The sequence below is a fragment of the Panthera leo genome, chromosome E1, assembly GCF_018350215.1.
Source record: "Panthera leo isolate Ple1 chromosome E1, P.leo_Ple1_pat1.1, whole genome shotgun sequence".
Lineage (NCBI taxonomy): Eukaryota > Metazoa > Chordata > Mammalia > Carnivora > Felidae > Panthera > Panthera leo.
In genome coordinates this window covers 56976068-57002469 of record NC_056692.1, presented here as the reverse complement: position 1 = coordinate 57002469, position 26402 = coordinate 56976068, and the positions used below count along the sequence as shown (strand labels likewise).

The 26402-nt window shown below is 59.0% G+C and overlaps 2 protein-coding genes across 7 annotated transcripts in view; one reads left to right on the top strand and one right to left on the bottom strand.

Annotated features, from left to right (window-relative positions):
* Positions 1-1950: 1950 nt before the first annotated feature.
* On the top strand, positions 1951-11412 carry LOC122205897. The gene is made up of 6 exons (XM_042914508.1): positions 1951-1956; positions 2652-2810; positions 2866-2927; positions 3736-3982; positions 4490-4560; positions 10825-11412. The coding sequence occupies exons 1-6, from the start codon at positions 1951-1953 to the stop codon at positions 11009-11011; spliced, it is 732 nt and encodes a 243-aa protein (XP_042770442.1). The 3' UTR covers positions 11012-11412.
* A 5913-nt stretch (positions 11413-17325) lies between these two features.
* SEPTIN9 (septin 9) overlaps positions 17326-26402 on the bottom strand; it is a 146858-nt gene continuing 137781 nt past the window's right edge. For all 6 annotated transcript variants that reach the window (XM_042917074.1, XM_042917078.1, XM_042917076.1 and 3 more), the window contains 7 exons: positions 26059-26140; positions 25593-25730; positions 24838-24955; positions 23859-23954; positions 23465-23561; positions 20368-20419; positions 17326-19335 (listed from right to left, as the gene is read on the bottom strand). In XM_042917074.1, coding sequence (XP_042773008.1) covers positions 19206-19335; positions 20368-20419; positions 23465-23561; positions 23859-23954; positions 24838-24955; positions 25593-25730; positions 26059-26140 — 713 coding nt within the window. In that variant the 3' untranslated portion in view covers positions 17326-19205. The remainder of the gene's footprint in view (positions 19336-20367; positions 20420-23464; positions 23562-23858; positions 23955-24837; positions 24956-25592; positions 25731-26058; positions 26141-26402) is intronic.

Genomic DNA, 26402 nt, shown 5'->3' with positions numbered 1-26402 from the left:
GAAGGGCTTTTGGGAGGAGAGAGAAGGAAGGCGTCCTCTCGGCCATATTGGGCCCCAGAGAACAGTACAGGGGTGTACAAAGGCCGGGCCCTGGCTTGCCTCCCCACTCACAGCCCTCTCCTCTCCCCGCACCTTCCGTCACCCACCTGCCTCCCCGGTGACCGTGGGGCACGCTGCCCAGCACTGCCACTCCGGGTGCCTCTGCCCCCAGTTTTTTCCTTCCTTTCTCCAAATAACCCTGCTTTGTTCTAAAGTGGAGGTAAGGTCCCCAGGGACCACGCCCAGACCAGGAGGGACATGACAGGAGAGGCTTGGTTGAAGCAGAGCCTCTGACCCTCCCCTTGGGATCCCCCCAAGACCACACACACACACACACACACACACACACGCCCCACGCGCACTGCGCGGGCTCTGAGCAAAGCCTGGAGACAGCGCTGACACCCGGTGCCCAGATGCTGCCCCCTGGGCACCCAGAAGGGATTCGCCCTGCAAAACGGCCCTCGACAGCCCCACCCCCACCTCGCTGGTCCTCCCTGTGGTCACTGAGCAAAATCTAACACCCCAAAGGCACCACCTCTCCTTTCCCTGCTGTCGTGCAGGGCGATTGGCGGGGCAGGTGGTGGTTGTGGAGCCCATGGCGCGGGGAGGGAAGGAACATCACGGAGCCCGCTCTGGGCATTTCTGCAGGGAAGCCCAGCCCCCAGATCAGACCTGCCCGGAAACACCGCGCCTCCGCCTCCGCCTCCCCTCCCCGCCCCCCTGCAGCCCGGCATCCCGTCCGTCCCAGGGACCCCGGCTTGCTCTGACCGCAGGATGCATTCCCAGCCTGGCCCCTGCCCCAGAAGGGAGGCCGCGGTGCTCCCGGGCAGGGGTGGGGGGGCTCGCCGGGGTGAGCATTCCCGCACCCTGCGACGGAGGGGGGAGTCGGCAGGAGGGCTCATTATACTCTCTCCTCGGAAAGCTGAGAGCCTATCACTGCTGTCTTGGTAGGATTTTTTTTTAATCCTGGATATTACAAGAACATGAATTAAGGTCTGATGAATGCAATATTAATTAATTACATGAAGATCCACGTGGGACCCTGGAGAGGGGGAGCGGAGGGAAGAGGCTGTGCGTGCAGACGGTGGGGAGGAGGGGCTGTGGTGGGGAGGAGGGGGCGTGGCTCGACCGGGGGCGTGGCTCTGCAGGATTCAAGGCGTGGCTCGCTCGGGGGCGTGGCTCTGTAAGATTCAAGCCCCGGACACCGGCGCAGACGAGGGAAGTTGGGGACCCCTACTGCACCTGCGTGCAGGGAGGAGGGGGAGGAGGGCCCTGGTGCCGGCCGCCATCTCCTCTCTCTGCAGGTACGTTTTTGAAACCTTTGAAATCCGTTTTGGCACGTTCCCAAACAGCTGCTTGTCAGCCCTGAGCCCTGCGAGGGACCGAGGGTCTGACCGGGCTGGCGTGCCTCCTGGGTTTCTTCTGTCCAGAACACGGAGCATAAGCATTGCAAGAAGAGTCATCATCGGCCAGAGGCAGAATGTCCCCCAAAACCCTTCCATGCCCCCCCCCACTTGATCCCAGGGGTGGCGGCCACTGCCACAGAAACCTGGCAAAACAAATCCTTCTGAGGACGAATGTAAGACTAAACTTGAAAATAACAGCGGGGGGCCTGCAGTCAGCGGGCACTTCCCAGATGGCTTTCGGATACAGTCAGGGCCCCTTGGTGCGGCCAGCTTGACGTGGGACAAGCACATCCACCTTCTGGGGGAGGGGGCGGGGCTTGTCCCCGGGAGCTGAGCAGGCCTCGGGCAGGATCTGGATCTCCAGGCTGGGGTCACCAGGCTGGGCAGGGCAGTAAGAGACAGAAACAGGGCACACCGCTTCCCGGGGTCGCTCCCTCCTCTGTAGGGATGCGCTCACGTCCTGTTTCTCCTCGATATGAACATTGGCAGAATTCTAGAGCCTAACATGATGGTGAGCGACAAGGTCTCCCGTTTGTTTATTAGACTGAATGTTTGCGTCCCTCTAAAATTCATTTGTTAAGTCCTAGCGCCCAGGGTGGTAGTGCCGGAGGTGAGGGCTACCTGGGAGAGGTCCCGCGTGAATGAGATTCGCACCTGTGTCAAGGAGGCCCCAGGGAGCTTGCTCGTCCCTTCCACCGGCAAAGCCCGTCTGTAGACCTCCCACCAGGGGCCTAGAGCCTGCCCGCGTCTTCATCTGGGACTTCCCAGCCTCCAGAACCACGAGGAAGGAATGTCTGCTGTTTAAGAGCCACGCGGTCTACGGTGGGTTTTGTTAAAGCCGCCCGAACAGGCTCAGACAAGACTCCGCCACATCCAGCCAAGGCTTACAAGTTTTCCAGCACCGTCCGTGAGATGTCAGACGTTTCACGGGTGTTCTGGAGCCATTGCCCTTGCTTCATCTGGGCCAGGGACCCAGAGAGATTCAAGACGGGCTCGGAGCTGAAGGAGACCTTGTTGCTCTGTCCAAAGACCAGGGGAGAATTTTTCTGCCCGTGTGTGCCGCCCGTTTCCTGTGGCGCCCAGGGTCCATTCCCACCGCTTGGCATCATGGGAGCCGGATCCACGAATCCCACATCCCCTCTCCCCATATCAAACCCGTGTGGGCTCGGGGCCCCCCGGGGTGGCTGTCCGGTCGTTAAACCTCAGTCTGTCGGAGGTGCTTCCGGACGACGATGCTACGAGGTGGTCGGAGAATCCTCTCCCCAAAAAATCAGTGCTCAGCGGGCCACGGTTGTCAACGGTCCACCTTCTGGGGGCAGCGGGAGTCGACCGAAGGCGGACAGGACGCTGGAGGTTCTTGTTCAGGTGAGAACAGCTCAGCTGGCCGTCTGCTCACCTGGGTGCCCCCATCCTCCCAAAGCGAGGTCCGCAAGGACAGCTGTGGGGCGACGCGATTGGGGAGAAGGAGGAACCCACAGCTTTGTAAGCTCCGGGCTGCGCTCTGAGCTGTGGCAGGCAGCCTGTGAGCCATCCATGCAGGTGTAGACGGAGGGCCCGGAGGACAGACACCGGGAGTTCATCACGCTTACCGGATGAACCGCCGGGTGCCCGTTCCTGGAGCACGTTTGTTTAACAAGTATTTGCGTGTGCGGAATACCTTGTTCTCCGCCTGGACTCATCAGCATCGGGAGCGACCAGCCCTCCCCTCCTTCTTCAGGCTTCTTTCGTGGCCGCTGCTGTCCGCCAAAAAGAGCCCGAGGCTTGTGGTGGCCAACGTACCTGAGGTCAACTCACAAGGAGAAGACCTACCGAGGAGCCAGCGTGGTGAATTTCAAATGGCCGTGTCAAGGGGTTGCCGGGGCGGTTCAGTCGGTTAAGCGTCCGACTCTCGATTTCGGCTCAGGTCACCATCTCACGGTTCACGGGATCGAGCCCCACGGCGGGCTCCGCGCGGACGGTGCGGAGCCTGCCTGGGGTTCTCTCTCTTTCTCTCTCTCTCTGCCCCTCCCACGCTCGTGCTCTCTCGCTCTCTCTCAAAATAAATAAGCATTTAAAAAAATATTTTTTGAGAGCGAGGGAGACAGAGTGTGTGTGGTGGAGGGGCAGAGAGAGAGAGAGAGAGAGGGAGGGAGACAGAATCCGAAGCAGGCTCCAGGCTCTAGGCTGTCAGCACAGAGCCCGACGCGGGGCTCGAACCCACGGACCGCGAGATCATGACCTGAGCCGAAGTCGGACGCTCAACCGACTGAGCCACCCAGGCGCCCCCAGCCTTACGATATTTGGATGGCAGAGCTAGAGAGGGCGTGAACAGCTTCCGAGAGGAAAAGAGACCCTTTGCACAGGACAGAAATGCCACAGCAGTGGGGGACTGGAAGACAAAAGAGCCATGCCTTCAGTGTTTCCAGAGCAGTGACTTTTCAAGGAGGCCCGGCACCCAGGCCAAGTGTGAAGCCTCGGGACATGTACCTGTCAGGTGTTTTCGGGCAGCCCCTGGGAGACACCTGACCTGGGAAGCAGGCGTCACAGTACGGAGGGTGGTAAGGAAAGAGAATTTGCACCCTGATGGGTGAGAGGGGTGTGGCAACCTCAGGGAACAGCCAGAGCTCAGAGAGGACGTGGCGGGGGGTGGGGGGGGGCGGGAATCGATCAGGTGGGGTGGGAACGACTCTTCCAAGCACCGGATGTCCTAATCGTGGGGAAGGACAGAATCGAGTGTGGTGTTGCTATGCTGTCAGAGAATTTGGGAAGACCCCGTGACCGTGACCTAGTAAACCGTGTAGCCAAATAATAACAGCTACTCAAATACATATATTAACTCTAAGAAGAACAAGGGTACAGGGCAGGAAAGGTAACCGTAATAAGAGTATGTGCCTCGGTGGTGGCAATCAGGTGGCTTCTTCTAAGCCCTTACAGCACCATCCCAGTAAGGCAAAGGCGAAGGGATGTTTTTCACCCAATGGGGGCCATCTGAGAAGGAGGGAGAGCAGGTGAAGGGGTGGGGTGGGAGAGAGAGCGCCACGATAAATCTTCATCCTCTGCCACAGGAAGGTGAGGGGAATGCCGAGAAACGTCACAGAAGTACATTGTGGCAGCTGGGAACCGAAACCAAAACCAGGTGAGGTGTGTTTGAGAAAGGGGCCGGAGAGGGAAGATGGGGCCGTGTCTTAGTGCCCTCCGGCTGCCGTAACAAAATGCCAAGGAAGAGGCGCTCGTAAGCGACAGAAGTGAATGTCTCCCAGTTCCGGAAGCTGGAAGTCCAAGATCAAGGTGCCAGCAGATTCAGAGTCTGGGGACAGCCCACTGCCTGGTTCATAGATCACGCTCTTACCATGTCCCCTGATGGCAGGAAGAGCTTCTAACAAAAGGGTACGGATCCCATTCCCGTGGCTTCGTCCTCATGACACAGTCACCTCCCAAAGGCACCACCACCTTGGAGGGTAGTATTTCCACGAACGAATTTGCGGGGGGGACGCAAACATTCAGTTCGTCGCAGAGACAAAGGGCACGAAACGGGTGCCTTGTTGCTGCTTTCCTTTTAATATTATTTAACATTTAAAACTACACACACACTTTAGTGTGATTAAAAAATAATTTCAAGGGGGCACCTGGGTGGCTCAGTTGGTTAAGCGTCCGATTTTGGCTCAGGTCATGATCTCGGGGTTCGTGGGTTCAAGGGCTGTGTCGGGCTCTGTGCTAACAGCTCAGACCCCAGAGTCTGCTTTGGATTCTGTGTCTCCCTCTCTCTCTCTCTGCCCCTTCCCTGCTCGCCCTCTCTCTCATAAATAAATAAGCAAACACTTTAAAAAATAATAATAATTTTGAAACGATATAGATTTTAATGTTCTTAAGTTTACAATCAAATACAGAATTGATAACAAATACCTACAAATACTTGAGAGAATATACGAGGAAGGTACAAACACAACCTGTAGAGAAAAATCCAGAAGACTTAGAAGACACACACAAAAAAACAGAAGCAAAGCAGACAAAAGCATTAAAACCAAATGTGTTTGTTACAACAATAAAAGTAAATGATTAAAGCTCCCTTATTAAAAACAAACAAACAAACTTACAAGTATATGTTATTTACCAGAGGCACATCCAAAACAAAAGAGAAATTAAATATTAAGGGGAGATTAAAATTTAAAACAGCAGGCCAAAATGATCAGGGAAAGGCAAACAAACAGAAAGCAGAGGCTGAGAATGTTCTTATTCATCGTCACAGCACCAGGAACAGAAGACACCGAAATGCACAGAGTTATTTTATATTGATCAAAAGTAGAATCCATAACGAAACCATAATGTCATTTGTCATGTTGCAGATGAATGGGGAATCAAAACATATCAACAAAACGTGGCCAAATACAAAGAGACTCGGAATTACAGAGGCTGATGGGGCGCCTGGGTGGCTCAGTCAGTTGAGCGTCCGACTCCGGCTCAGGTCATGATCTCGTGGTTCGTGAGTTCGAGCCCAGCGTCGGGCTCCGTGCTGACAGCTCGGAGCCTGGAGCCTGCTTCCGATTCTGTGTCTCCCTCTCTCTCTCCCCCTCCCCACTCGCACCCTGTCTGTCTGTCTCTCTCTCTCTCAAAAATAAACATAAAAAAATAAAATAAAAAAATTACAGTGGTTGACAATAGCCATCTCTCTTAGGATAACACGGACCAAAAAAAAAAAAAAAAAAAGAGTATTTTAAGAATACGACTCATAAGGTTAAATAAGTTTCCATCTATGTCTATGAATAAATCAAGAGGTGGATTGTGACGGTCAGCCCCCAAGAGGACCCCTGAGATCCCCGTTCCCGCTTGGTGCTGAGGCTACCCATGTACACGATGCCAATGCGTCACTTCCAAGGTTAGGTTATGAAAGACATCCCAGCTGCTGTTCCGGTCATGTTCTTTCTCTTTTCCTTGGGTCACTCGTTCTTGGGGAGCCAGTTGTAACGTGAAGGGAGGCCCCCATGGCAAGGAACCCACATGGCTTCTGCCAACAGCCACAGGAGCGAAGCCGTCTAGGAAGCAAGTCGTGTGGCCCCAGTCAAGCTTTCCCACGACAGCCGCCTTGGCCAACATCCTATCACTTCATGAGAGACCCTGAGCGGGACCTTCTCTCTCCCTTCGCTGTTCCTGAATTCCTGAGCCGCAGAGACGGGAGTGAATAACAGCCTGTTGTTTTAAGCTTCTGTTGGGAATAATCTGTTATGCAGCCGTAGATGACTAACAGATCGACAGAGAGTTGGGGAGAAAAAGAGGTTCTTCATAACATTCCCACTTTGCAAACATCAATGGAAAGGTCACAAAATTGATTTTACGTTGGGTCACAACGTGGGTCTTTTCCAACTGCTTTCTTTCCTACCCACGTACAGGTCACATCTGATCAGGAATGTCGAAACCTGGATAAAAGATGAAAATTATTGCCAGACCCCAAGACGGGGCCTTATGGTTGCCTAAAAGTCAAGACCGTAACATCTGGCTCTAATATCTGGTAGCGGCTGTATGGATTTATTCCCTCATTAAGGATATTTATTTTTTAAAAAGATATGTGGCTTGACTTCATATTACCGCTGACATAGCCTAAATATTTTGAATGCATAAAATTCTTTAACTGTTTCCATTCTTGCTACGTTCAGGTTTTCCACCCAACGGACACAACTGAGACGTGGTTATTTTTACCGTCCTCTGACTGCGTCAAGGCATTAGGCGCTGCATTTGCTAACTGAAGCGAGCAATACATATTTAAGGGTTATGTCTGAGCCAGACACTAAACTATTCCCCAACAAACAGGAAAGTCTGCTCTGTTCACATGGGATACATAAAACTAAATCCAGGATACAGCACATGGCCAAGCTCATAGTAAAATTTAGGAAATACTGTCTGTATGAATTTTGGGCCACTAAATACCTACTGTACCTATGTGGCCTCCATAATAAGAATAAAAGGTTTATTATACATGCAACGGTTTTAATTGTTAATCCTTTTAATGTTAATTTGTGTTATTAATTTTCCATCTTATTACACCGAAGTCAGATGTAGTCAGCAATGTTTCTTCTTTGGGGATTTTATTGAGGTTTTCTTTTTTTTTTGTTTCTTTTTTTTATTTTTATTTATTCTTGAGAGAGAGAGAGACATAGCAGGAGCAGGGGAGGGGCAGAGAGAGAGAAGGAGACACAGAGTCTGAAGCAGGCTCCAGGCTCCGAGCTGTCAGCACAGAGCCCGATGTGGGGCCTGAACTCATGAACAGTGAGATCATGAGCTGAGCCAAAGTCGGACGCTTAACCGACTGAGCCACCTGAGTGCTCCTATTGAGGTTTTCTTTGTAGCATAGCTAGAATCAGCTTTTGTAAATGTCCATGGTTGCTTGAAGAGAAAATACACTACCTCCAGGGTATCTTTTTTACTTGTTTGTTTGTTTGTTTTGAGAGAGAGAGTGTGTGAGCTGGGCAGGACAGAGAGAGGGAGACACAGAATCCGAAGCGGGCTCCAGGCTCCAAGCTGTCAGCGCAGAACCCGACGCAGGGCTCGAACTCACGGACCACAAGATCATGACGTGAGCCGAAGTCGGACGCCCCCGGGGATCTTTAACATCCACCCATCAGCTCTGTCTAGAGCTGATATTTAGCATCTCTGCAGCCTTACTGGTTTCTAGTCTGCTTTTCCTCTTATGTGTTGAGAGAGGGGAGCCATAGTTCGCTAACCTGCTTGCTCTCCTGGCTCCTCTGCTCGGCCCTCTAGATCCCACGCCACGCTGTTTGCACGGCAGTCCCTTCCAGCAGGGTGGCCCCGTCGATCCGCTTAGCATTTCTGCCCTTGAGCTGGACGTTTTCCGGTATTAATATTACAACCCTGATACTTTTGTCTTTGGTCAATCTAGTATGTTTTTTCCTTCTTCTGTGTTTAACTTGACTGAGCTGCTTTGTTGAATAATGTGTTCCTTACAAACACCATACAGCTGAGTTTGTTCTCTGATCCAGTTCTAGAGTCATTGCCTTTTAACGGGTGATTTATGCCATTTACGTTAATTGATATAAATGAAATGGGCAGTCCTAACTGTATTATTAAATATCATTAGCTTACCATTTTCAATGTTCTTTTTTGTTTTCTCTCTCTTACTCTAGGTCTGAATATTGTATATATTTATATAACATATGTTTTACGTACATGTAAAATATGCCTGTGCATATTTTATATAATATATAAAATATGTTTGACATACAATAAATCATAAGAGTATTAATAATATGTGACATATATTATATATATATACACACAAAATACATTTTAGTGTCTGTGTCTATTTAATATGTGTCTTGTTTTCTCTGTGATACAAGACAAAGATACACCATCCACCCAGGCACATAGTAGAAAATCCGTAAGTCATTTAAGGTCCCTCCTCCATCCAAGCGATAGCCAATGCCTGATTCTTCTACGTGTCTCTCAAATCTGGCATCTCCTTTTCAGTCTCTGCTTTGTGCCAGATTCTTAATGCTTCTCACCTGGATGGTCACATATCATCCTAACTGGCTGGTCACCTGCCCTCATCCCACATCCACACGGTCTTTGTGCAGCTGATAGAATACACCGTCTGAAAGTACACTGTCCAATATGGCAGGAAAGTTTACTGTAAATAAAATTAAAAATTCTGGGGCACCTTGGTGGCTCAGCCGGTTAAGGGTCCGACTTCAGCTCAGGTTATGATCTCGAAGTTCGTAAGTTTGAGCCCCGCGTCGGGCTCTGTGCTGACGGCTCAGAGCCTGGAGCTGCTTCTGATTCTGTGTCTCTGTCTCTGTCTGTCTCTCCCCTGCTCCTGCTCTGTCTCTCTCTCTCTCAAAAATAAATGCTAAAAAGTTTTTAAATAAAATTAAAAATTCAACTCTTCAGATACACCAGCCACATCTAAAGTTTTTAATAGCCACATGGGTCTCGTGGCCACCCCCTCTGCACAGCCTCCCCCCCACCCGGAGAACACCCACATGGCTGTAGAAGGTTCGTTGCACAACCATGTTCTAGATGCAGATCTAACCACATCGGGTCCCTTCAGGAAAGTCTTCAGTAGCTCCGGTGGTTTGCAAAACACAGCTCAGATTCCTCATGGTCGCCCTCAAGGCTCTTCTCGACGTGACCCCAGCCCGTATTCCGGCCCTTCTCCTGCCCTTCTCCTGCTCATTTCCACATTTCCTCTCCAGCTCCACAGAATTATTTGCTTGTCTTTGACCACCGTGTACTGATTCTCCTTCATGCCCCGACGCCACCACTCGGTCAACCAAGTGCTGTCCCTTCCCAGGCTATGTCTCTCTGGTGTCCTTCCGCCCTCCCCACCTGGGGTTCCCGCATCCCCTGAACTATACTTACGAGACGGTCATCTGTCTTCCCCGCCAAGCTACACGCTCCTGAGAAGAGGTCCTGCCTTTTGTGACTTAGATTCCGCACAGAAAGCATACTGCTGGCACACGGAGGTTCTCAAAACAAACATTCCTTAAATGAACCAACAGGTGATCGCACGAACGGAGACCGAGGAGCCCAAGGCGCGCCCGTGCGCTCAGCGGGCCGTAAGGGGACCGGTTAATAACAGAGCCTGGGACGGGGGCAGATTACCCCTTGCGGCCGGTTCGGTCCACACCGGAGATCAAACTAGATGCGTTCAGGGCTTTGAAGGCACGCCCAATGGCAGAGAGCAAGATCGATTTCCTTTGGGAGCTGCCGAACGTTAAATTAACCTTTTTAATCCCTGAAAAGTAACGCACACGGAGCCTGCACACTTTGTGAGCTCTGCAGCCGACTGGGATGTGGTGGGAGCGGGGCGCGTGTGGGGGGACACCAGCCTTTGGAGCAGCAGAGAGAAAGCTGTATAAGCTGTGTATTTTTTGAGAGAGAGAGAGAGAACAAAGAAGAATTATGAGAAGCCCCCCAAATTACAAGTGTGGGTTACAATAATTGCTCAATTATAGACTTCCAGCTTTATTAGACACACACCCCCTCAGCTTCCGCAGCTTTCCAGGGGCTGTCTTGAGTTGACAAAAGTCAAAAAGCTCTGTGGGAATTCTGGCAGGGAGCTGAGAGCGGGTGGTGTAGCCCGTCCTGAGGGCGCGAGGCTGGGACGCAGAGGTCCAAGCCGGGGCCAGGGCTCTGTCTGTCTCCCGGTGGCGCATTCCCCTGGGGAACCGTCCAAAACCCTGGGGGGGGGGGTTTGGGGGACCTCCAAACCCTGGGGTTTGGAGGTAGAACTCGGCTGTTCACATTTGTCTACGAGGGGGAAGCAGCCGTGGCCCGTGGCCGGTTGCTTTGGAAGTCCTGACGTATTTCTCAGGGTCCTTGAGGGCCCTGGATTCGGCAGAGAAGACCCTCCCATCAGGCTAACATCCATTGTTATTTTCTCCTTTTGCAGCGGGAACATCGAAGCTTCCAAGAGACGTCCTCTCCTCTTTGAGAATTACCACCCACCTCTGCACCCTGGTGGCCTCCCGTTCAATAGCAAATCCCCTCCGTGCACCTGCCTCCCGCCACACCGGCCACCGACACGTTTGGGGGACACGGGTATGCAGTCCGTAGCAGCTGGTGACGATGATGGCTGACACCCGTGGAGCTGTCTTTATTGACCAGCCACCATTCTAAGTGCTTCACAAGAACCGCCTCATTTCATCCCAACAGTGCTAGGAGTTACCAGGTATCGCTTCACCATCATTGGACTCACGGGGGAACTGAGGCAAAGACCTCGGTGAGGTCACCCACCCGAAGTCACCCAGCCGGCAAAGAGAAGAACCGACGTTCAAAGCCAGCTGCCGAGAACACTGCCCTTGGATGACCTCTGCGAAGGAACACAGTCCGAGGGCCTGCAAAAAAGAGGGGCGTAAGCAGCACTCACAGAAATGAGCCTTCAGGAAAAGAAAACGTAGATGAGACACTGCAGAGACCGCGGGCCCAAACTCTCTACCAACCTCGCACTTGCTTGAGGGCCGAGTCGTACGGGGGCCACGACGGCAGGAAACCTGGGTTCTCTCCCCGCTTTCTGTGCACAGCGGACGTGCCCTGGGTCTTACTGGGTTTTGCGAGGCTGCGGTTGGCCACGCGGGTTTTGTAACGCCTGCTGGCCGCGCATTCCCGCGCGTTGCCCTGTATCGAGGGCCCTGGGGGCGTGCGTGTTAACCCGAGCGCCCACACGTGTGCACACAAACACACGCTCCCTGCTCGGAGGCCACAGGCAGCCCGGCACGGTGAGGGGTCATCTTGCTGTGCTGCGGCCCGGCTCCTCCCAGAGAGGGTGGTGGCCGAGGACAGGGGTCCCCAAAGCGGCACCCAGAGAGCAAGACGCCTCGAGGAGGAACCCACCGGGTGAGGGAAGGCAGGGGAAGGGGAGCTGCGTGGGGAGGGAGCTTCCCGGAGGATCCTTCCACACACCCGCGGGCAGGAACCAGAGCCACCCAAGGGCCAGAACGGGGGACCCCGTTCCCTCCTATAGGGTGGCATCCGGCAGGGGGTGGGGGGAGGCCGCGCCTGGGGCGCCAAAGGTGAACACCCAAAGATGCTCCTGAGCCCCTGTGATGAGCTGCCCGCCCCGGGTTAATCTGTTTGCCAATCCTGGGACTCGGCAACCCCGCCCGAGGCCACGTCCGCACCCCCACAGCTCGCCCACTGGGAGACCCCCCCCCCCACCCCCAGCCCCCGTCTCTGCTTTCCCAGAGCAGCTGTCCGGAGGGCACGCCTTTCCTTCCCTTGGCAGAGGCCCCCTGCTTCCTCAGGAGACCCAGGGATGCACACTTTTCTCGTCGTCGTACTCCAACATGCCCGGAACCACATCCCCCGCCGTGAGACCGGCCTGTCCCAGACCCAGAGGGGCTGAGACACAGACATCCTTTTTTTCAAAAAATATTTACTTAAAAAATTGTGCTAAAATATACCTAACATAAAAGTTGCCGTTTTAGCCTTTAAAGTTTTTTTAGTGTTTATTTATCTTTGAGTGAGAGAGACAGAGCATGAGCAGGGGAGGGGCAGAGAGAGAGGGAGACACAGAATCCAAAACGGGCTCCAGGCTCCGAGCCGCCAGCACAGAGCCCGACGCGGGGCTCGAACTCACGAACCTGAGATCGTGACCCGAGCCGAAGTCGGACGCTTAACCGACTGAGCCCCCCGGGGGCCCCTCATTTAGCCTTTTTAAAATGTACAGTCGGAGGCATTAAACACGTTCCTCCTGTTGTGCAGCCATCACCACTGGCCCTCGTCAGAACTTTTTCTCTTCCCAGACAAGCTCTGTCCCCATAAACACTGACCCCCGCCCCCTGCCCCAGGCCCTGGTGCCCAAGGACATTCTGAGGGTGAGCCGTCCTGGAGCCGGAACCCTAGCCCCCTCCCCTCGTGGGGCTCCTGGCGGGATGCAGAGGCTGGGGCGCCACCCTAGTCCTGAGCGGTGCCCACCCTGGCCCGGCTAGCTGCCCCTAGGATTTCCCTCCGTGCTCCGGCCCCTGGACTCAGCCCCGCCTGGCTGGGTCCCTGGCCCCTCCCTCACGGGGTCCCTCCATGTGGCTGTTTCCTTCAGGGGACTTCTATTTCTTCGTGGGACGGGCTCCAATAAAGTCATTAATCCGGGAGATGAAGGGGCCGGGGGGGGGGGGGCGGTTCTCCACGTGCCAGGACTTGCTGGTCAGCCTGATGCTGGTGTCCCTGGCACCCGAGGAGGGGGAGAGGAGAAGGGGAGAGGTGGGAGGAGGGGAGAGAGGAGGAAGGGAGAGGAAGAGGGTAGAAATGAGAGGAGGGGGAGGGAGGAGGGGGAGAAGGGAGGAGGGAGGAGTGAGAAGGGGGAGAAGGGAGGAAGGAGAGGAGGATAGGAAGGAGAGGAGGGGGAGGAGGATAGGAGGGGGAGGAGGGGAAGGGAGAAGGGGGAGGAGGGTAGGAATGAGAGGAGGGGGAGGGAGGAGGGGAGAAGGGAGGAGGGGGAGGAAGGAAAAGAGGAGGAGGAAGGAGGAGGGTAGGAATGAGAGGAGGGGGAGGGAGGAGGGAGGAGGGAGAAGGGGGAGAAGAGAGGAAGGAGAGGAGGATACGAAGGAGAGGAGGGGGAGGAGGATAGGAGGGGGAGGGAGGAGGGGGAGAAGGGAGGAGGGAGGAGGGAGAAGGGGGAGAAGGGAGGAAGGAGAGGAGGATAGGAAGGAGAGGAGGGGGAGGAGGATAGGAGGGGGAGGGAGGAGGGGAGAAAGGAGGAGGGGGAGGAGGGGAAGGTAGAAGGGGGAGGAGGGTAGGAATGAGAGGAGGGGGAGGGAGGAGGGGAGAAGGGAGGAGGGGGAGGAAGGAAAAGAGGAGGAGGAAGGAGGAGGGTAGGAATGAGAGGAGGGGTAGGGAGGAGTGAGAAGGGGAGAAGAGAGGAAGGGGAGGAGGATAGGAATGAGAGGAGGGGGAGGAGGATAGGAGGGGGAGGAGGGGAAGGGAGAAGGGGGAGGAGGGTAGGAATGAGAGGAGGGGGAGGGAGGAGGGGAGAAGGGAGGAGGGGGAGGAAGGAAAAGAGGAGGAGGAAGGAGGAGGGTAGGAATGAGAGGAGGGGGAGGGAGGAGGGAGGAGGGAGGAGGGAGAAGGGGGAGAAGAGAGGAAGGGGAGGAGGATAGGAATGAGAGGAGGGGGAGGAGGATAGGAGGGGGAGGGAGGAGGGGAGAAAGGAGGAGGGGGAGGAGGGGGAGGAGGGTGTTGTGGGACCAGCGCAGGAGTTCCTGGCCCTGACACTCTCCTAGTGATTAGTTTTTAAATCAGGCAAGCGGTTCAAGACCCACTCACTCCGGGCAGCTTTAATCACTCATACTCCCTCTTTATTCTCATTATTTACAGCCGTCCTCTCTGCCGGGAGGAAGGAAGGTGCTTTCTCCCTGGGCTCTGGGCACTCAGCTTCAGGCCCTCCGCCGCCACCGGCCGCCTGCCCCGGGGGACCGGGCCGGCACTCTGCACGGGACCGCGGAGGGCTGGCCGGGGGCGCACTCCTTCGTGCCTCGGGTGTCCCCGGAGCCGCCCTGCAGCCCCGCGGGAGAGTGGGGCTCACACAGACCGGAGGAAGGAGGGTGGTGAGGCCACCTTTGCAGGGCTGCACGGAGGGGCTGGGCTTGGGGGAGAGTCAGCCCCGCCGACCTCTTAGCAGTTGCTGATATTATCAGAGAAAACCCAGAACATCTTATTTTCTGGGAAGGCCGGTGCCCTCGGAGTAGGGGCCGGGCTGGGGTGTGCGGCCAGCCCGGGTTGGCAGAGGGTCGGCAGCCTTCCCGGAACTCTCCAAGGACGGGCTCTCGGGTTTGGGCTCCTGGCAGCGACGTTTTCATCGGCGACCGACCCGTGTGCCTGTACCCCTGACACGGGCGGGTTCCGATCCCCCGGGCCCCTCCTGGCTGGGCCTGGGGGCGGTGCACACATCTGGAAAGCGTTCTAGACGCCAAGGCAGGAAACGCATCTGGTCTGCACAGCGAGTCCCAGTCTCGGCCATCCGGGACGCCCGAGCTGGGCCTGAGCTGGGCCCAACCTAGCCTTCCTCAGGGGGAGAGGAAGGGGAGAGCAGGGGTGAGGGGGAAGGGCAGGGCGGGGGACAGAGGGCTCCTGCCCGAGTGAGGGACGAGACAGCCTCACTCGGGCTCCCTGCTGGGTCGGAAAGGGGGTGGCTGGGGACCCCTGCAGGGTGGTACCTGAGACAGAAAACCTCCAAAGCCCTCAGCTGCACACACTGGGGTCTAGCCCAGATGTCTGCATGGCTCCGTCCTCCCTCTCGCCCCCCAACTTCCTCTCCCCAGCACCCCAAGCCCCAGGGGCCCCCACATCCAAGTCAGGCAGGACAGGAGACAAAGCACAGGAACATTAATGCTATGGAACTCCGCCCCACCCCCCACCAGAGGTGGCACTGGGGGGGGGGGGGGATGGTGGGGCTTTTCGTTTCTTTGTGGCGTATTTTCGCTTCTGGCATTTTCCACGTTGTCTTTCCGCGCATAGGCTACCTTTGTAGTCGGAAAGGAATGTTTAAAAATGGCAGGGAGCGCGTCCATAAATACAGATCAAAAGGAGACCCCTTAGCTGATTTCCACCTGGCTTCTTCCCCAGGTGGAGCCCACCTGCTCTGGGTCCCCCTGCGGATGCAAGTTCACACACAAGGCAACTTCCCCAGCTTTGGAAAAGCCACAAAATTGCCTATTGATTTAATCATCTTCTGGCTTGTTCGGGCCCGGCAGGCCACAGCAGGGAAGACGTGAGCTCAGGACACCTGGGTGCCACAGCACCCTCGGGACATCCCACCCCCACACAGGGGCTCAGAGCCAGCATGAGGCTATGGCTGGTCCTTGGGACCTCCTGCTCCCCCCAGGATGTGTCGGCAACAGCCTGTGCCTTGCAGCTCCTTAGGAACCCCTTGGGCCAAGGAGTCTGAGACCAGGGGCCTGAGCGGTGGAAGAAGGTGGTGTGCAGTCTACACAGGGTGAGCGACTTGTCCAGCTCGCCCAGGACCTTCCTTCCCGGGTTTAGCACTGAAAGTCCCGCGTCCCTGGAAAACTGGGACAGTAAGCCACCTGGATCTACAACAGGGGATTTGCTTGGTTGGGGGAGGGATGGAGAGCCCCATCACTGCGGGCATTCACGGACTGCCCTTGGATGGGAGTGTGGACGGGGGTGTTCTGGTACCAGCCAGACGTGGTAAGTAGGCCCCCGGGGCGAGGAACCCGATTCCTGAACTGAGACCAAGGCTGGGAGAGGGAGTTGGGCCCTGGGGAGGGTCAGGTCCAGAGACCAGCTGGTGCACAGGGATGTGCCAGCAGGGGTGAAAATGGGGACGCTTTTCATCTGGAGGAGGGAGCGGGGCTTCAGGGTCAAGGAACCGCCAAGAGCGAACAGATCAGAGCCCGAAGGGCCGGGCCCAGCGGCCCCCACATCTGGACTGACTCTCCTCCTCCTCTGGGGCCCACGGCAGACATCTGCAGTCGGTAACAGACCTCGGGATCCTGGAAGCAGGGGCCCCACGTGGCCACCGCCCAGTGAGTCATCCGGAGATGAAATCCATTCTTTAAAATGAGCCCACCTGCCCGACGGAAGGGCTGGCTGGGGAGGTCATCTCGAGACCTCGCAGCTCGCGGGGGGGCAGAGCAAACCTGGGACCCCAAATCATCGGAAGTCCCAACGCGGGGACTTGTGCTTACCACCTTGTCCCCGAGGCCTGGGGACAGAGGGGGGAAGGGGGTGCCGCGGGCTCAACAGCACCCACCCCCCCTCCCAAATTCACGTCCTCTCAGAACCTCGGAGTGTGGCCTTATTGGGAAATGGCATCTTTGCAGGTATAATTAAGGGAAGGACGAGCTGAGTCATCGTGGATTCGGCTGCACCCGAAATCCAATGGCAACGCCTTAGAAGAGGCAGGAGAAAAGGGGACAGACTTCTGTGGTTTTAGGCCTCCCACCGTGTGTGGTGGTTTGTGATGTACAGCAAAGGGCTCCGGGCCTCCTTCCCCAGGCCCGTGGGGGGTGTGCAGGGATCCCCCGAAGGCAGCCTCCTAAACCGTCTACCGGGGCCCATGCTCTCCAGAAGGAAGTTCACCAGTATGCAGTTACTGTCAAATACGGACCAGTTCATAGGGTTCGATCTGGTAAAATGAACTTCAAGAAGAAAAACTTCCTTCCCAACGATATAGGGAGAGAAGCGGCTCATAGCGCCTTCCTGTGCAGACCTTTCAAAGCCTCCCGAGAAATGAATGAATTAGGAAAACTTTGCCCTTCACCTTCCACATAAGCAAGAGCTTCTAAGTCCCCTGACGCCGGTTCCCCAGCCAGAGACTGAACGGGCCTGGAGGCCACGCTGATGCCAGCTTCCTCGCAAAGGGGAGCGGTGCCCCTGGGGTCAGGAAGAGAGAGAGAGAGAGAAAACCAAAAACCAAAACCCAAGAAGCCCTTTCCAGGTTTGCATTTGGAACATTTATTTCAGGAAATACATTTCCAACACTTTTGTTATTTATACAAAAAGACGAATTTCTCAGGAGGCACATAGCAGAGGGCCACTGTGGAACAGAGCCCAGTGAAACTCACAAGTTTTCAAAATCTGGCTACAGAGAAGGAAAGCGAGAAGCCACCCCAAGGCCGTGCCCACCGCGGAGGCCGGGAGGCTGGCGCCGCTCGAGGCCGCCCCGCACCCCCGGGGCCCCGACGCTGAAGGCGGGGTTTCCTTCGAAGTCTTGGGTCTTGGTTTTGGCAAAAACGCGGCAAGTCGGCAAGTCAACAGTTTCACCAAGGGGTCCTTCCTGTCTCGGGTGGGGGGGTGTGAGCGTGCAACGCAAGGACATCGTACGTGCACACCCACACGCACACGCACAGGCCTGTCCGCATCCCCTTCCTCCCGAGGCTCTTCTCGGCGGCGGCAAGAAGCCAGCGGGGGGGCGTGTAAGACAGACGTGTACCTCGCCTGCATCTCGTCTCATCTCCTCGACCTGAGCCAGACCCCGCGCTCTCCGGGAGGCAGGAGGGAGCGCGTGTGATCTGCCGTGCGTGGCTCGGACGGTGCCTGCCTGCCGGTGGCCGGTCGCCCCGTGGAGACAGAGCGTGGGGGGGCGGGGGCGGCAGAGACCGGCTGGGCCACCGTCGGGGGAAAACCCGTTCTGCAGCCCGACCGACCGCGGGCTGTGCACAGCTGACTCCTGACCTCTCCCTCTTTGGGGGGTGGGGCGGGGGTCTTTACCGTGGGCTCCGCGGTGGCAGGAGCCGGGGACATCTAGGGCAACAAAAAGCCTGGCCTCCCACCTCTCGGGGTCATGGTGTCAGTAAGGCCCGGGTCGGGGGGGGGCTGAATGTGTATCTGGGGTGACCACCCACGCAGAACTGAACCAGAGCATCTTGGGCCAGAGAGATGTCTAAACAGGCAGACAGACACACACACACACACACACTCTCCCAGTCAGATGGCGGTGCAGGGCGAGGTCCCGGGGACCACTGGGGCCTCTCGGCACGAGCCTGGCCCCCTGCTGCCCGCACCTGCCACCTCTTTCTGCCCCAGCATCTCCACCAGATTCACTTGCTCGGACCTTCTCAGACGTGGTGGGCGGGGGCTGGAGTGGGGTGCATCCTTTTCCTTCCTTTGAATGACTCAATCCCGGGGGGGAAGGGGGGACGAGGGAGAGATAAGGACCCGTCTCCCTGTCTCCCCGCGCTGCCCCGAGTTGCGGTGGAGGGGACGGTGGGGTGGGGGGTGGGGGTGGGGAGCGCTGGCTCGTGGACGGCTGAGATAAAGGCACTTTCTGCTCCAGGACGAGCGGGCAGGTGGGCGGGCGGGCAGCAGCCAACGGGCCTCCCCGTGTCTAAGCAACTGGCAACTTGCGTCTCACAGAATTGACTATTCTGCCCTCGGGTGGGGCAAGGGCGGGGGCTCTGAGTTATGGCCGGGGCCTCGGAGGGAGGAGGGGGCAGGAAGGGGGTCCAGGTCACCAGGCCGGCGGCCGCTCACGGCCACCACGCTCGGAGGCTGTGGCCGAGGGCCACCAGGAGCCGGGCCCGGGGTTGGGGGCTGGCCCTCATCAGCGGGTCCTCTCCTGCTCCTCTTGGCCACGGGACGGCCAGAGAGGCGGCCTCCTCTCCGAGGCCCGCCCGATCCGGGCCCCACAGTCAGCGGCTAACAAGGAACACACTCAGGAGGGCACACGCCATCTTGTTACTGGGCAGCGTGTAAAGGGGCGGAGAACGATGACAAACGGAGGAAATTATATAAAATAAAACGGGGCGTGTGGGCGGGCCTGGGGGTGGCGGTGGAAGGGACTGGGGGGCGGGGGTCCTGGGGGGTGGGGGGGGTCTACATCTCCTGGGCTTCTGGCCCCTTCTCCTCGACGCCGTTGGACGTGCTGCCCTCGTGTAGACGCTTCACCCGGTACGCTTCGAAGTGGATGCTGCTGGTGATGTCCTTGATGTTCTGCATGTGTGTCCTGGGGGCGGGGGGGCACGGGGAGGTCACAGGGCAGGCCACGGGCGGGGGCGGGGCGGGCGCTGACCCAGGACTCCCACCGCCTGCCCCCTTCCACCCCCCCCACCCCCACTTGGCTCTCAGGGGGCCCTCAGGAGGGCTCCCAAAGCCCATCAATGGGGCGGGGTAGGGGTGGGGGGGGCAGTCTCCGTGGCAACCCAGACCCTCTGAGCACACACTAATGCACACGCCCGCCCCTCTGTGTCAAGCCTGTGGCCAGTCCGGGCTGGGTGCACACTCCGAGGGGACAGGGCTGGCCTGTCCTTGCTGCCACCTAGAAGCACCAGGCCAGTGGCTAGTGAAGAACCACCGGTCCAGGGGAGCGGCCTGAGCTGGCGTGCTGGTCGACCCTGCGGTCCTGTGCTCAGGCTCTCCTCCCCCTGCAGCCCAACAGGAGAGACTGGAGAGGGGGGTCAGAAGGGCTTACGGTAGGGGTCTTTCGCAGCCAGACCCTCCAACACGGTGGGGTCACTCCTGGAAGCCACGTCCCACCCCTAACCTGGGGGCCGCAGGAGCCACAGCAGGAGCCCCGCCCTCTCCAATCACTCGCCCAGGCCCAGCCACCTGGCACCCTCTCGATGGCCTGAGGATGGCTACTTCCGGGCAAGGAGAAACCTCTGCTGGGTCCAAGCGGTGGGGTCCGGGGACACTGGGATGGTCGCAGGAGACACCACCCCCATGCCTGGCATACAAGGACCCCTCCCTGGGGCCCTGAATCTCACGGGCTCCGGCAGCTGCAGTCCGAACCTGGCCCCTCCCGTCCAGGGGATCTTATCATACAGATTAAGAAGGGTTTTCACTTCCTGCTTCATTTCCCCGGAGGCGTTTTAGACCACGGGCTTCCGAGGTCCTCCTGGGGGGGGGGGGGGGGGGGGGGGGATGTGCTAGCTGCTGTCCAGGACCCCCGCCTGCTCCCCCACAGTCCACGCTCCTGATTTAGGGCCTTCTGGGGTCTTCAGGGGGCCAAGGCCAGCACCCCACAGCTCCCTCTCACCTGATAAGGAGGTCCCGCAGGTAGGCGAACTCACAGTGGGTGGTGTTCTCAACTGAGGAGACAAAACGGGCTTTAAAGTCACTGGACGCCCCTGCCCCGGCCCCGCCTCTCCCCTGCCCCCAACCCCCCCAACCCAGTAGATCCTGGTGCCCAGAGGAGGCTGGGCCGGTCGGCAGAGGAGTCCCTGCTTCATCCACGGGCACCAGGCAGCTGGCAGGCACCCGGTTCCACGGATCCCACCGTGGTGGGCCTGACCGGGCTCCTGTCCTCCAGAGGGTTCTGTCTAGCAGGGACACGGCCCAGGAATCAGCCGGGCAGCAGTCGGGAGAGGGCTCCCGTAAGGCAGGCCGCTGCTCCCCGCTGGGGACCAGGGAGGTCTCCTGGGAAGAGCAGCCCGTCCCAGGGGATCCCGGAGGACAGGAGGGGCGGGTAACAGAGGCAGGCAGGAAGTCGAGCTGGGATTTTAAAGAAGCGGCCAAAGTGGCCCGCTGGGTGTCTTCCCCACGCGCACACACAGGACGCACGGGGACGCGTACTGTGCGTCGCCATTTACATCAAGCTATGGAACCAGCAACGTGGAAGGCCCGCGTTGCCCGGTGACACCCAGAGGCCCCAGGGAGCGACAGGCCCAGTGGTCGCTCTACTTTGCGCACTGGCAGACCTCTCGGTGGAGAGGTGAGGGGCGCCGTCTGCCCTGAGGGCGGAGGGCGGAAAAGGCGCCCGGCCCTGCACATTTAATCCAGTCTTCACACACCCCACGAGATACCACTCTGGCTCCTCCTCTGTGGGCACGAGTCTGTCCCCCCCGCCCCCCACAAGCCGGCAGGCAGGGTCGGGGCGCAAAACCCCCAAGTGCCTCCGCCTTGCCAAGCTGTCTGGATTTTACTCCCACTGCCTCTTGCCTGGGTTCTACCCTCCTCCCCCCACGTCCCCGCCCCCGCGGGGCTGGGCCCCCACTAGAACCTTCTGCCACCTAACGTGGAGCAGCAGCGAGAAACGGTGGCAAGGACGGAGCCCCGAAGCTGGGAATGTGAGCCTGTGGCTACTGCTTCCTGGCTTGGGGAAGTTCCCTGGCCTCTCTGACCCCCCACCCCGTTTCCTTGTCTGTAAAGCGGGGAGGAAATGTCACCCACCTCTCAGGGACACGAGAGGCCTGGATGAGCTAACCGTGTGCTTCGTGACCCCCCACCTTCCTCCCGAAGACGCTGCAGGCGGTTTCCGAGGATGGGTAAAATATCTCGGGAGGGCGCACAGCAAGTTGGAGAGAAGATCAAAGAAGCAAGACCAGGGATGGGGCAGGGTGGGCAAGAACGAGGCAGAAGCGCTTAACAACCACGCTTGCCGGGGGCGAGCACAGGGCGGCTGGTCCCCTGGCCAGTCATCAGTGCACAGGGTCCCGGGGATTAAGAAGCCACCTGTGTTCTAGGACGTGCGACGGTTCCGAGATGGGGCAGAAGCCTCCTCCGGGTTCCTCGGATGGGACACCCACCACCTCCCCACCGTCCTTACGAGGTGCTGGGGGGCGGTTTCCCAGAACAATGTCAAGGTGAGCAGGTGCCACGGCACACAGGTCACGGGATATGCGGGCTCGAGGCCCCAACACAGGTGCCGGAGGCAGGAACCAGCCCCACGATTCCTGCGCGCCTGAGCTGGCCACCAGGGGGCAGCAGAGGCGTGCCCGTCACTGGACTGCCCCTCAACCCTCTCGGAGGTCCCCGCTGGCCTTTCTTGTCGGACACCCCTCCACCCTCCAAACCACGCGCCCGTGAAAAAAGGGCCCTAAGGGGCAACGTTTCAGGACGAGCCCAGGTAAAGCCTGGTGGAGAGACTGTCGCGTGGGACACAGAGGTGAGCGACCCCCACAGAGGCACGTCCGGGATCGAGGCCCTTAGACGAGGGGGAGAGCTGCGGAAAGGCAGAACCAGCAGACGCTGGAGAACACCCAGGCAGAGGCTGGTTTAGAACACACCGCCCTGCACCGAACCCGCCAGCACCGGGTACCCCAGGAAGGTCTGGGGACTCTCCACGCTTAGAGCGTTTGCCGCCCCCAAAGCTCCAAGGTCTTTGGGACATTCTTCCGTTTTGCTAAAGTCTCGGCCCATAGTACCCATTTCAAGGATGGTGAAAACTGAGGCCCTGGGGCAGGGAGCTAAGGGACTTGCCCCATTTCACAGAGCGCCAGGGGCGGGAATGGCTGCTGAACAGGCCCTCTGGATACTGCGCCCTCAGCCACGGGCTCGAAGAACACAGTGGCCCATCTCAACCTGTCCTTTCTCCCCCGTCTGTTCTAAAGCGGGAGGAAGGAACAGAACGGACGGTGGAGAAATGCCCGGGTGCAGCCCACCTAGGGTGTTACCGCCCGAGCGGCTGACCCGTGTCTGCCAGAACCCCATAGATACTCGTGAGCGACAGCTTATGTGGAGAGAATGTCTGAGGACGTCATTGAGGTAAAGAACCAAAGCGGCGGCCATCTTGGATTTCCGGTGGACACTAAGGCAATGACCAGTGTCCTTCCGAGGAGACGGAAAGACAGACACGGTCAGAAGGCTGAAGGCGGAGCGGAGACCGGGGACGCGCCAGGAGACGCGGAGGGTGGCTGGCAGCCACAGGAGGGAGGCCCGGAACACATCCTCCCTCAGGGCCTCCGCAAGGAACCAGCCCTGCTGACATCTTGACCTCTGGCCTCCAGAACTAGGAGGGTATGTCTCCGCTCCAAGCCACCCAGTCGGTGCTAATTTGTGACAGCAGCCCCGGGACGCGAAGATGTGGGGGTCTCAGTAAATTCTGCAGGGGGTGCGGGCCGCCTGGCTCTCGGAGCCGATGGTGCCGGAAGCCCACCCCCGCACTAGGCCCAGAGAAGTGTGGTAGTTTGTCCAGGGTCACACAGCGCGCCCCCGAATCGGTAGCCCCGGAAACCCAGAACTCGGCGGGATCACGGGGCGCTTCCTCTCTGGATGTTCCCCTGCCCCGTGGGCGGTCGGGATGGAGGTACGTTTCCATCAGCGAACGGCCGGGCCGCCCTGGACAAGCCACTTGCCCTCCTCCCTGGGGCTGAGTGGGGCAAAGCGATGGACGCGGTCCCCAGAGCACCCAGTACCTTCGATGGTGCCCCACTTGGTTTTCCTTCCGAGGATCCTCCTTCCGTTCACTTGGTACTCGTGGTCGCTGCCCACCACAGCAAACGGGATCATCTCCTGCGGGCGGGACGGGCAGCGCGGGTCACGTGTGTGTGCACAGGCCGGTCCGCGCCCGGGGCCCCTGGGAGGAGCGGCCCTGAGCCCGCGGCCCCCCACCACCGAGACCCTTGGCCTGAGGCGGCCACATGCGGCCACGTGGGCTCTGACCCCTTCCGGCCCAGAGACCGCGTTCTCACGGCTCAAGGCCATCACACCCGTGACCCCAGTCCCCCCGGACAGGGCTAGGAGACCCCGCCGTGTCCTCTGGCAGGAACCGAGGGGCCTCTGGGAACGGCGTCCGGCCAGTCCGCTCACCCGGAACTTCTCGTTCACCAGCCGGTCCTCCGAATCCTCGTCGAACTCCTTCTGGGGGTACACGTCGATGCCGTTGGACAGCAGGTCCGCGGTGATCTGGGGGCCCGGAGGGGAGAGATGTGGGCGCCGTCCGCACAGCGAGCCGGACTGGCCCGCCAGTATCTGCCCACGCTGTGGCCTCCAGTAAGCGAGTGGCCCGGGCCTGGGGTCAAGGGCAGGCTCTACCGGGGCAGGCGACCCTGGTATCTCCAGTGCTGGTGCCTCTTGAGTGGAGGGGGGCAGCTGCAGGCCCGCCAGGAGAGACGTGCAGCCGCCCGAGGGAGCCGGGTCGCTGTTCCTGAGCCCCGGGCTGTCTACTCTCTCCAGCTCATCCCACCCCGAAGACAGCAGCTCAGGGTTTGCGGCGTCCTCCCTCGAGCTCTACCCGGAAACCCTCTGTCACCGCAGACCCCGGATGCCGCACGGGCCCGACTGTCCCCGCCCTTTACAGCACCCGCTACCCGCCATGCACGACATTCCGTGCACGGCCGTCATTTCTGCCCTAAGCACAGACCCACACCCGTGAGCAGCTTCAAGGGGCGTTCTCCTTCCTTCTCCCTCCTGCAGACACAGCCACAGGAGACAGTCCTTCCCTAAGCATGCTGGGAAAATCCCCAGCATCGGGGCCTGTGGAGCCTGGGGGATTAGAACGAAGGGCCTCCTTGCTCACGCCCACTGGGACGGAGGCTCTGCGGGGCCCCGGCGCCTCGGTTCTCCAGGTGGTTCTGACGTGTGGCCGTGTGGAAGCAGCAGCCCAAGGCGCATCCTCCTGCTCGACAGCAGCCCGAAGTGGGGCCACACGGCAGGGAAGGGAGGTGCGGCCACCTGCCCCCCACCCCACCCCCGGTGGAGACCACCCGTTTCGGATTTTTCTCCTCCAAGAAAAGCCCGGCGTGCTGTGTCTGACGCCCCCCGCGAGGAGGAAGGTGGAGAGACCTACCCGCTGTTTGAAGTAGACCCTCTCCTCCAGGGTCAGCGTGTCGGCCTTGGCGATGACGGGGACGATGTTCACTACTTTGCTGAGGCGCTTCATGAACTCGATGTCCAGGGGCCTAAGGCTGGAACAGAATGGCCTGGATGAATGTTGGGCCGGCAGGGGGCGAAAGGACGGGCACGGGACGAGAGAGGGACGGCGGCCTGCTCCCGGGTGGGTGCACGTCAACAAGGCCAAGGCCGTGGGCTGAGTGCCGGCCGAGCAACAAGTGAGGGACGGCAAGGAGGAAGAGCCAGACAGGAGCGGGCTGAGACAAGACCAGCTCTGAGCATGGTCCTGGGCGAGGCGTCCTCTCAGAGAGGGGCTGTCATTGCTCAGGTGGCGGTGGGGGCTTCGCTCGGGAGGGAGAAGCGGGAGACGCGGAGAAAGGACCCAGCAGCTCCGGGGCCTCCGCGACAGGCTGGCTGGCCGCTATCCAGGGCACCCCCAGAACCTCGCCCACTGGCTCCGGCCTGCCACAGTCTGACGGAAGCTCAGCCTTACCCTCCACCCCCCAGCCCCCGACCGGGCACCTGCTCTCGGCGGGTGTGGGGGTGGCTTCGCGGGGTCCCGGATGGCGGGCACGTTCCCTCCCACCCCGGAGCAGAGCGGCGCCCTCTCTTCCCCTGGGGCGACAGCAGCAGTCACAGACGGGGCACGGGGTTCTGAACCGGGACGGGACAGAACCGCCCTGACCCCCCCAGGCCCCGCGTGGGACGTACGAGTGGCCGGTGGCCGGGATGAAGTACAGGCAGCAGTGGACACGCGTGTCCGGAATGCGCTTCTTGCGGTCGATGCTGACCTCCTCCTGCAAGTATCTCTCGTACTGGTCGTTGATGAACTTCATGATGGGCTGCCAGCTGCACGGGAGGCCCCCGTCAGCCAGCACCGGGACCGGCGCCCGCCCCGTCCCCCCCCCCCCGGCAGGCCCCCAGCTCCCCGAATCCCAGCCCAGCACCCCATCTTCTACCACAAGGGCCGGGGCTGCTGGGCTTTCCCAGCAGAGACCAAAGCCCTACCCGAGAGCCCCCAGACCAGCCTCCCACGCGGCCCTTCGACCCCAGGGGGTGGTGGAGGGAGGGCAGGATTCTCGGGGTTCGGGGGCCTCCGAGGGTTTAGCAGCACCGCAGGCCAGGGGCACCCATGAGCGCTCTTCTCCCGGGAGGAGAAGCCCCCGCAGATCCTCACCAGTTCTCATTGTTGATGTGGTCCCCGAACCCCGGCGTGTCGATGACCGTGAGCTTCATGCGGACGCCCTTCTCCTCGATATCTGCACAGAATCACAGCGCCCACCGAGCTCAGGGGGAGACCCCGGACCCCTACAGATACCCCGCGGGTCCCGCCTGCTAGGGACCTGACCGGTCCTACCCCGGGGCCTATACGGGGTGCCCATGGGTGGTGACCAGCGATGACTCCCCAGGTGATGCCGGGGAGATGACAGCCTCCAGGAGCAAAGCCCAGCAGGGGCCAGCAACGGTTATCCTGGGGAGCCCCCTGCCCACGGTGTCTGGTGGAAAACTCAGGTGTCTCCA

Excerpts from the sequence above, each read along its gene's own strand:
- LOC122205897 (XM_042914508.1), top strand. Across the intron at positions 3,983-4,489 it reads GCGTCACAGTACGGAGGGTG|GAAGGTGAGGGGAATGCCGA; the intron begins GTAAGGAAAGAG and ends CCTCTGCCACAG. Across the intron at positions 4,561-10,824 it reads GGAACCGAAACCAAAACCAG|CGGGAACATCGAAGCTTCCA; the intron begins GTGAGGTGTGTT and ends CTCCTTTTGCAG.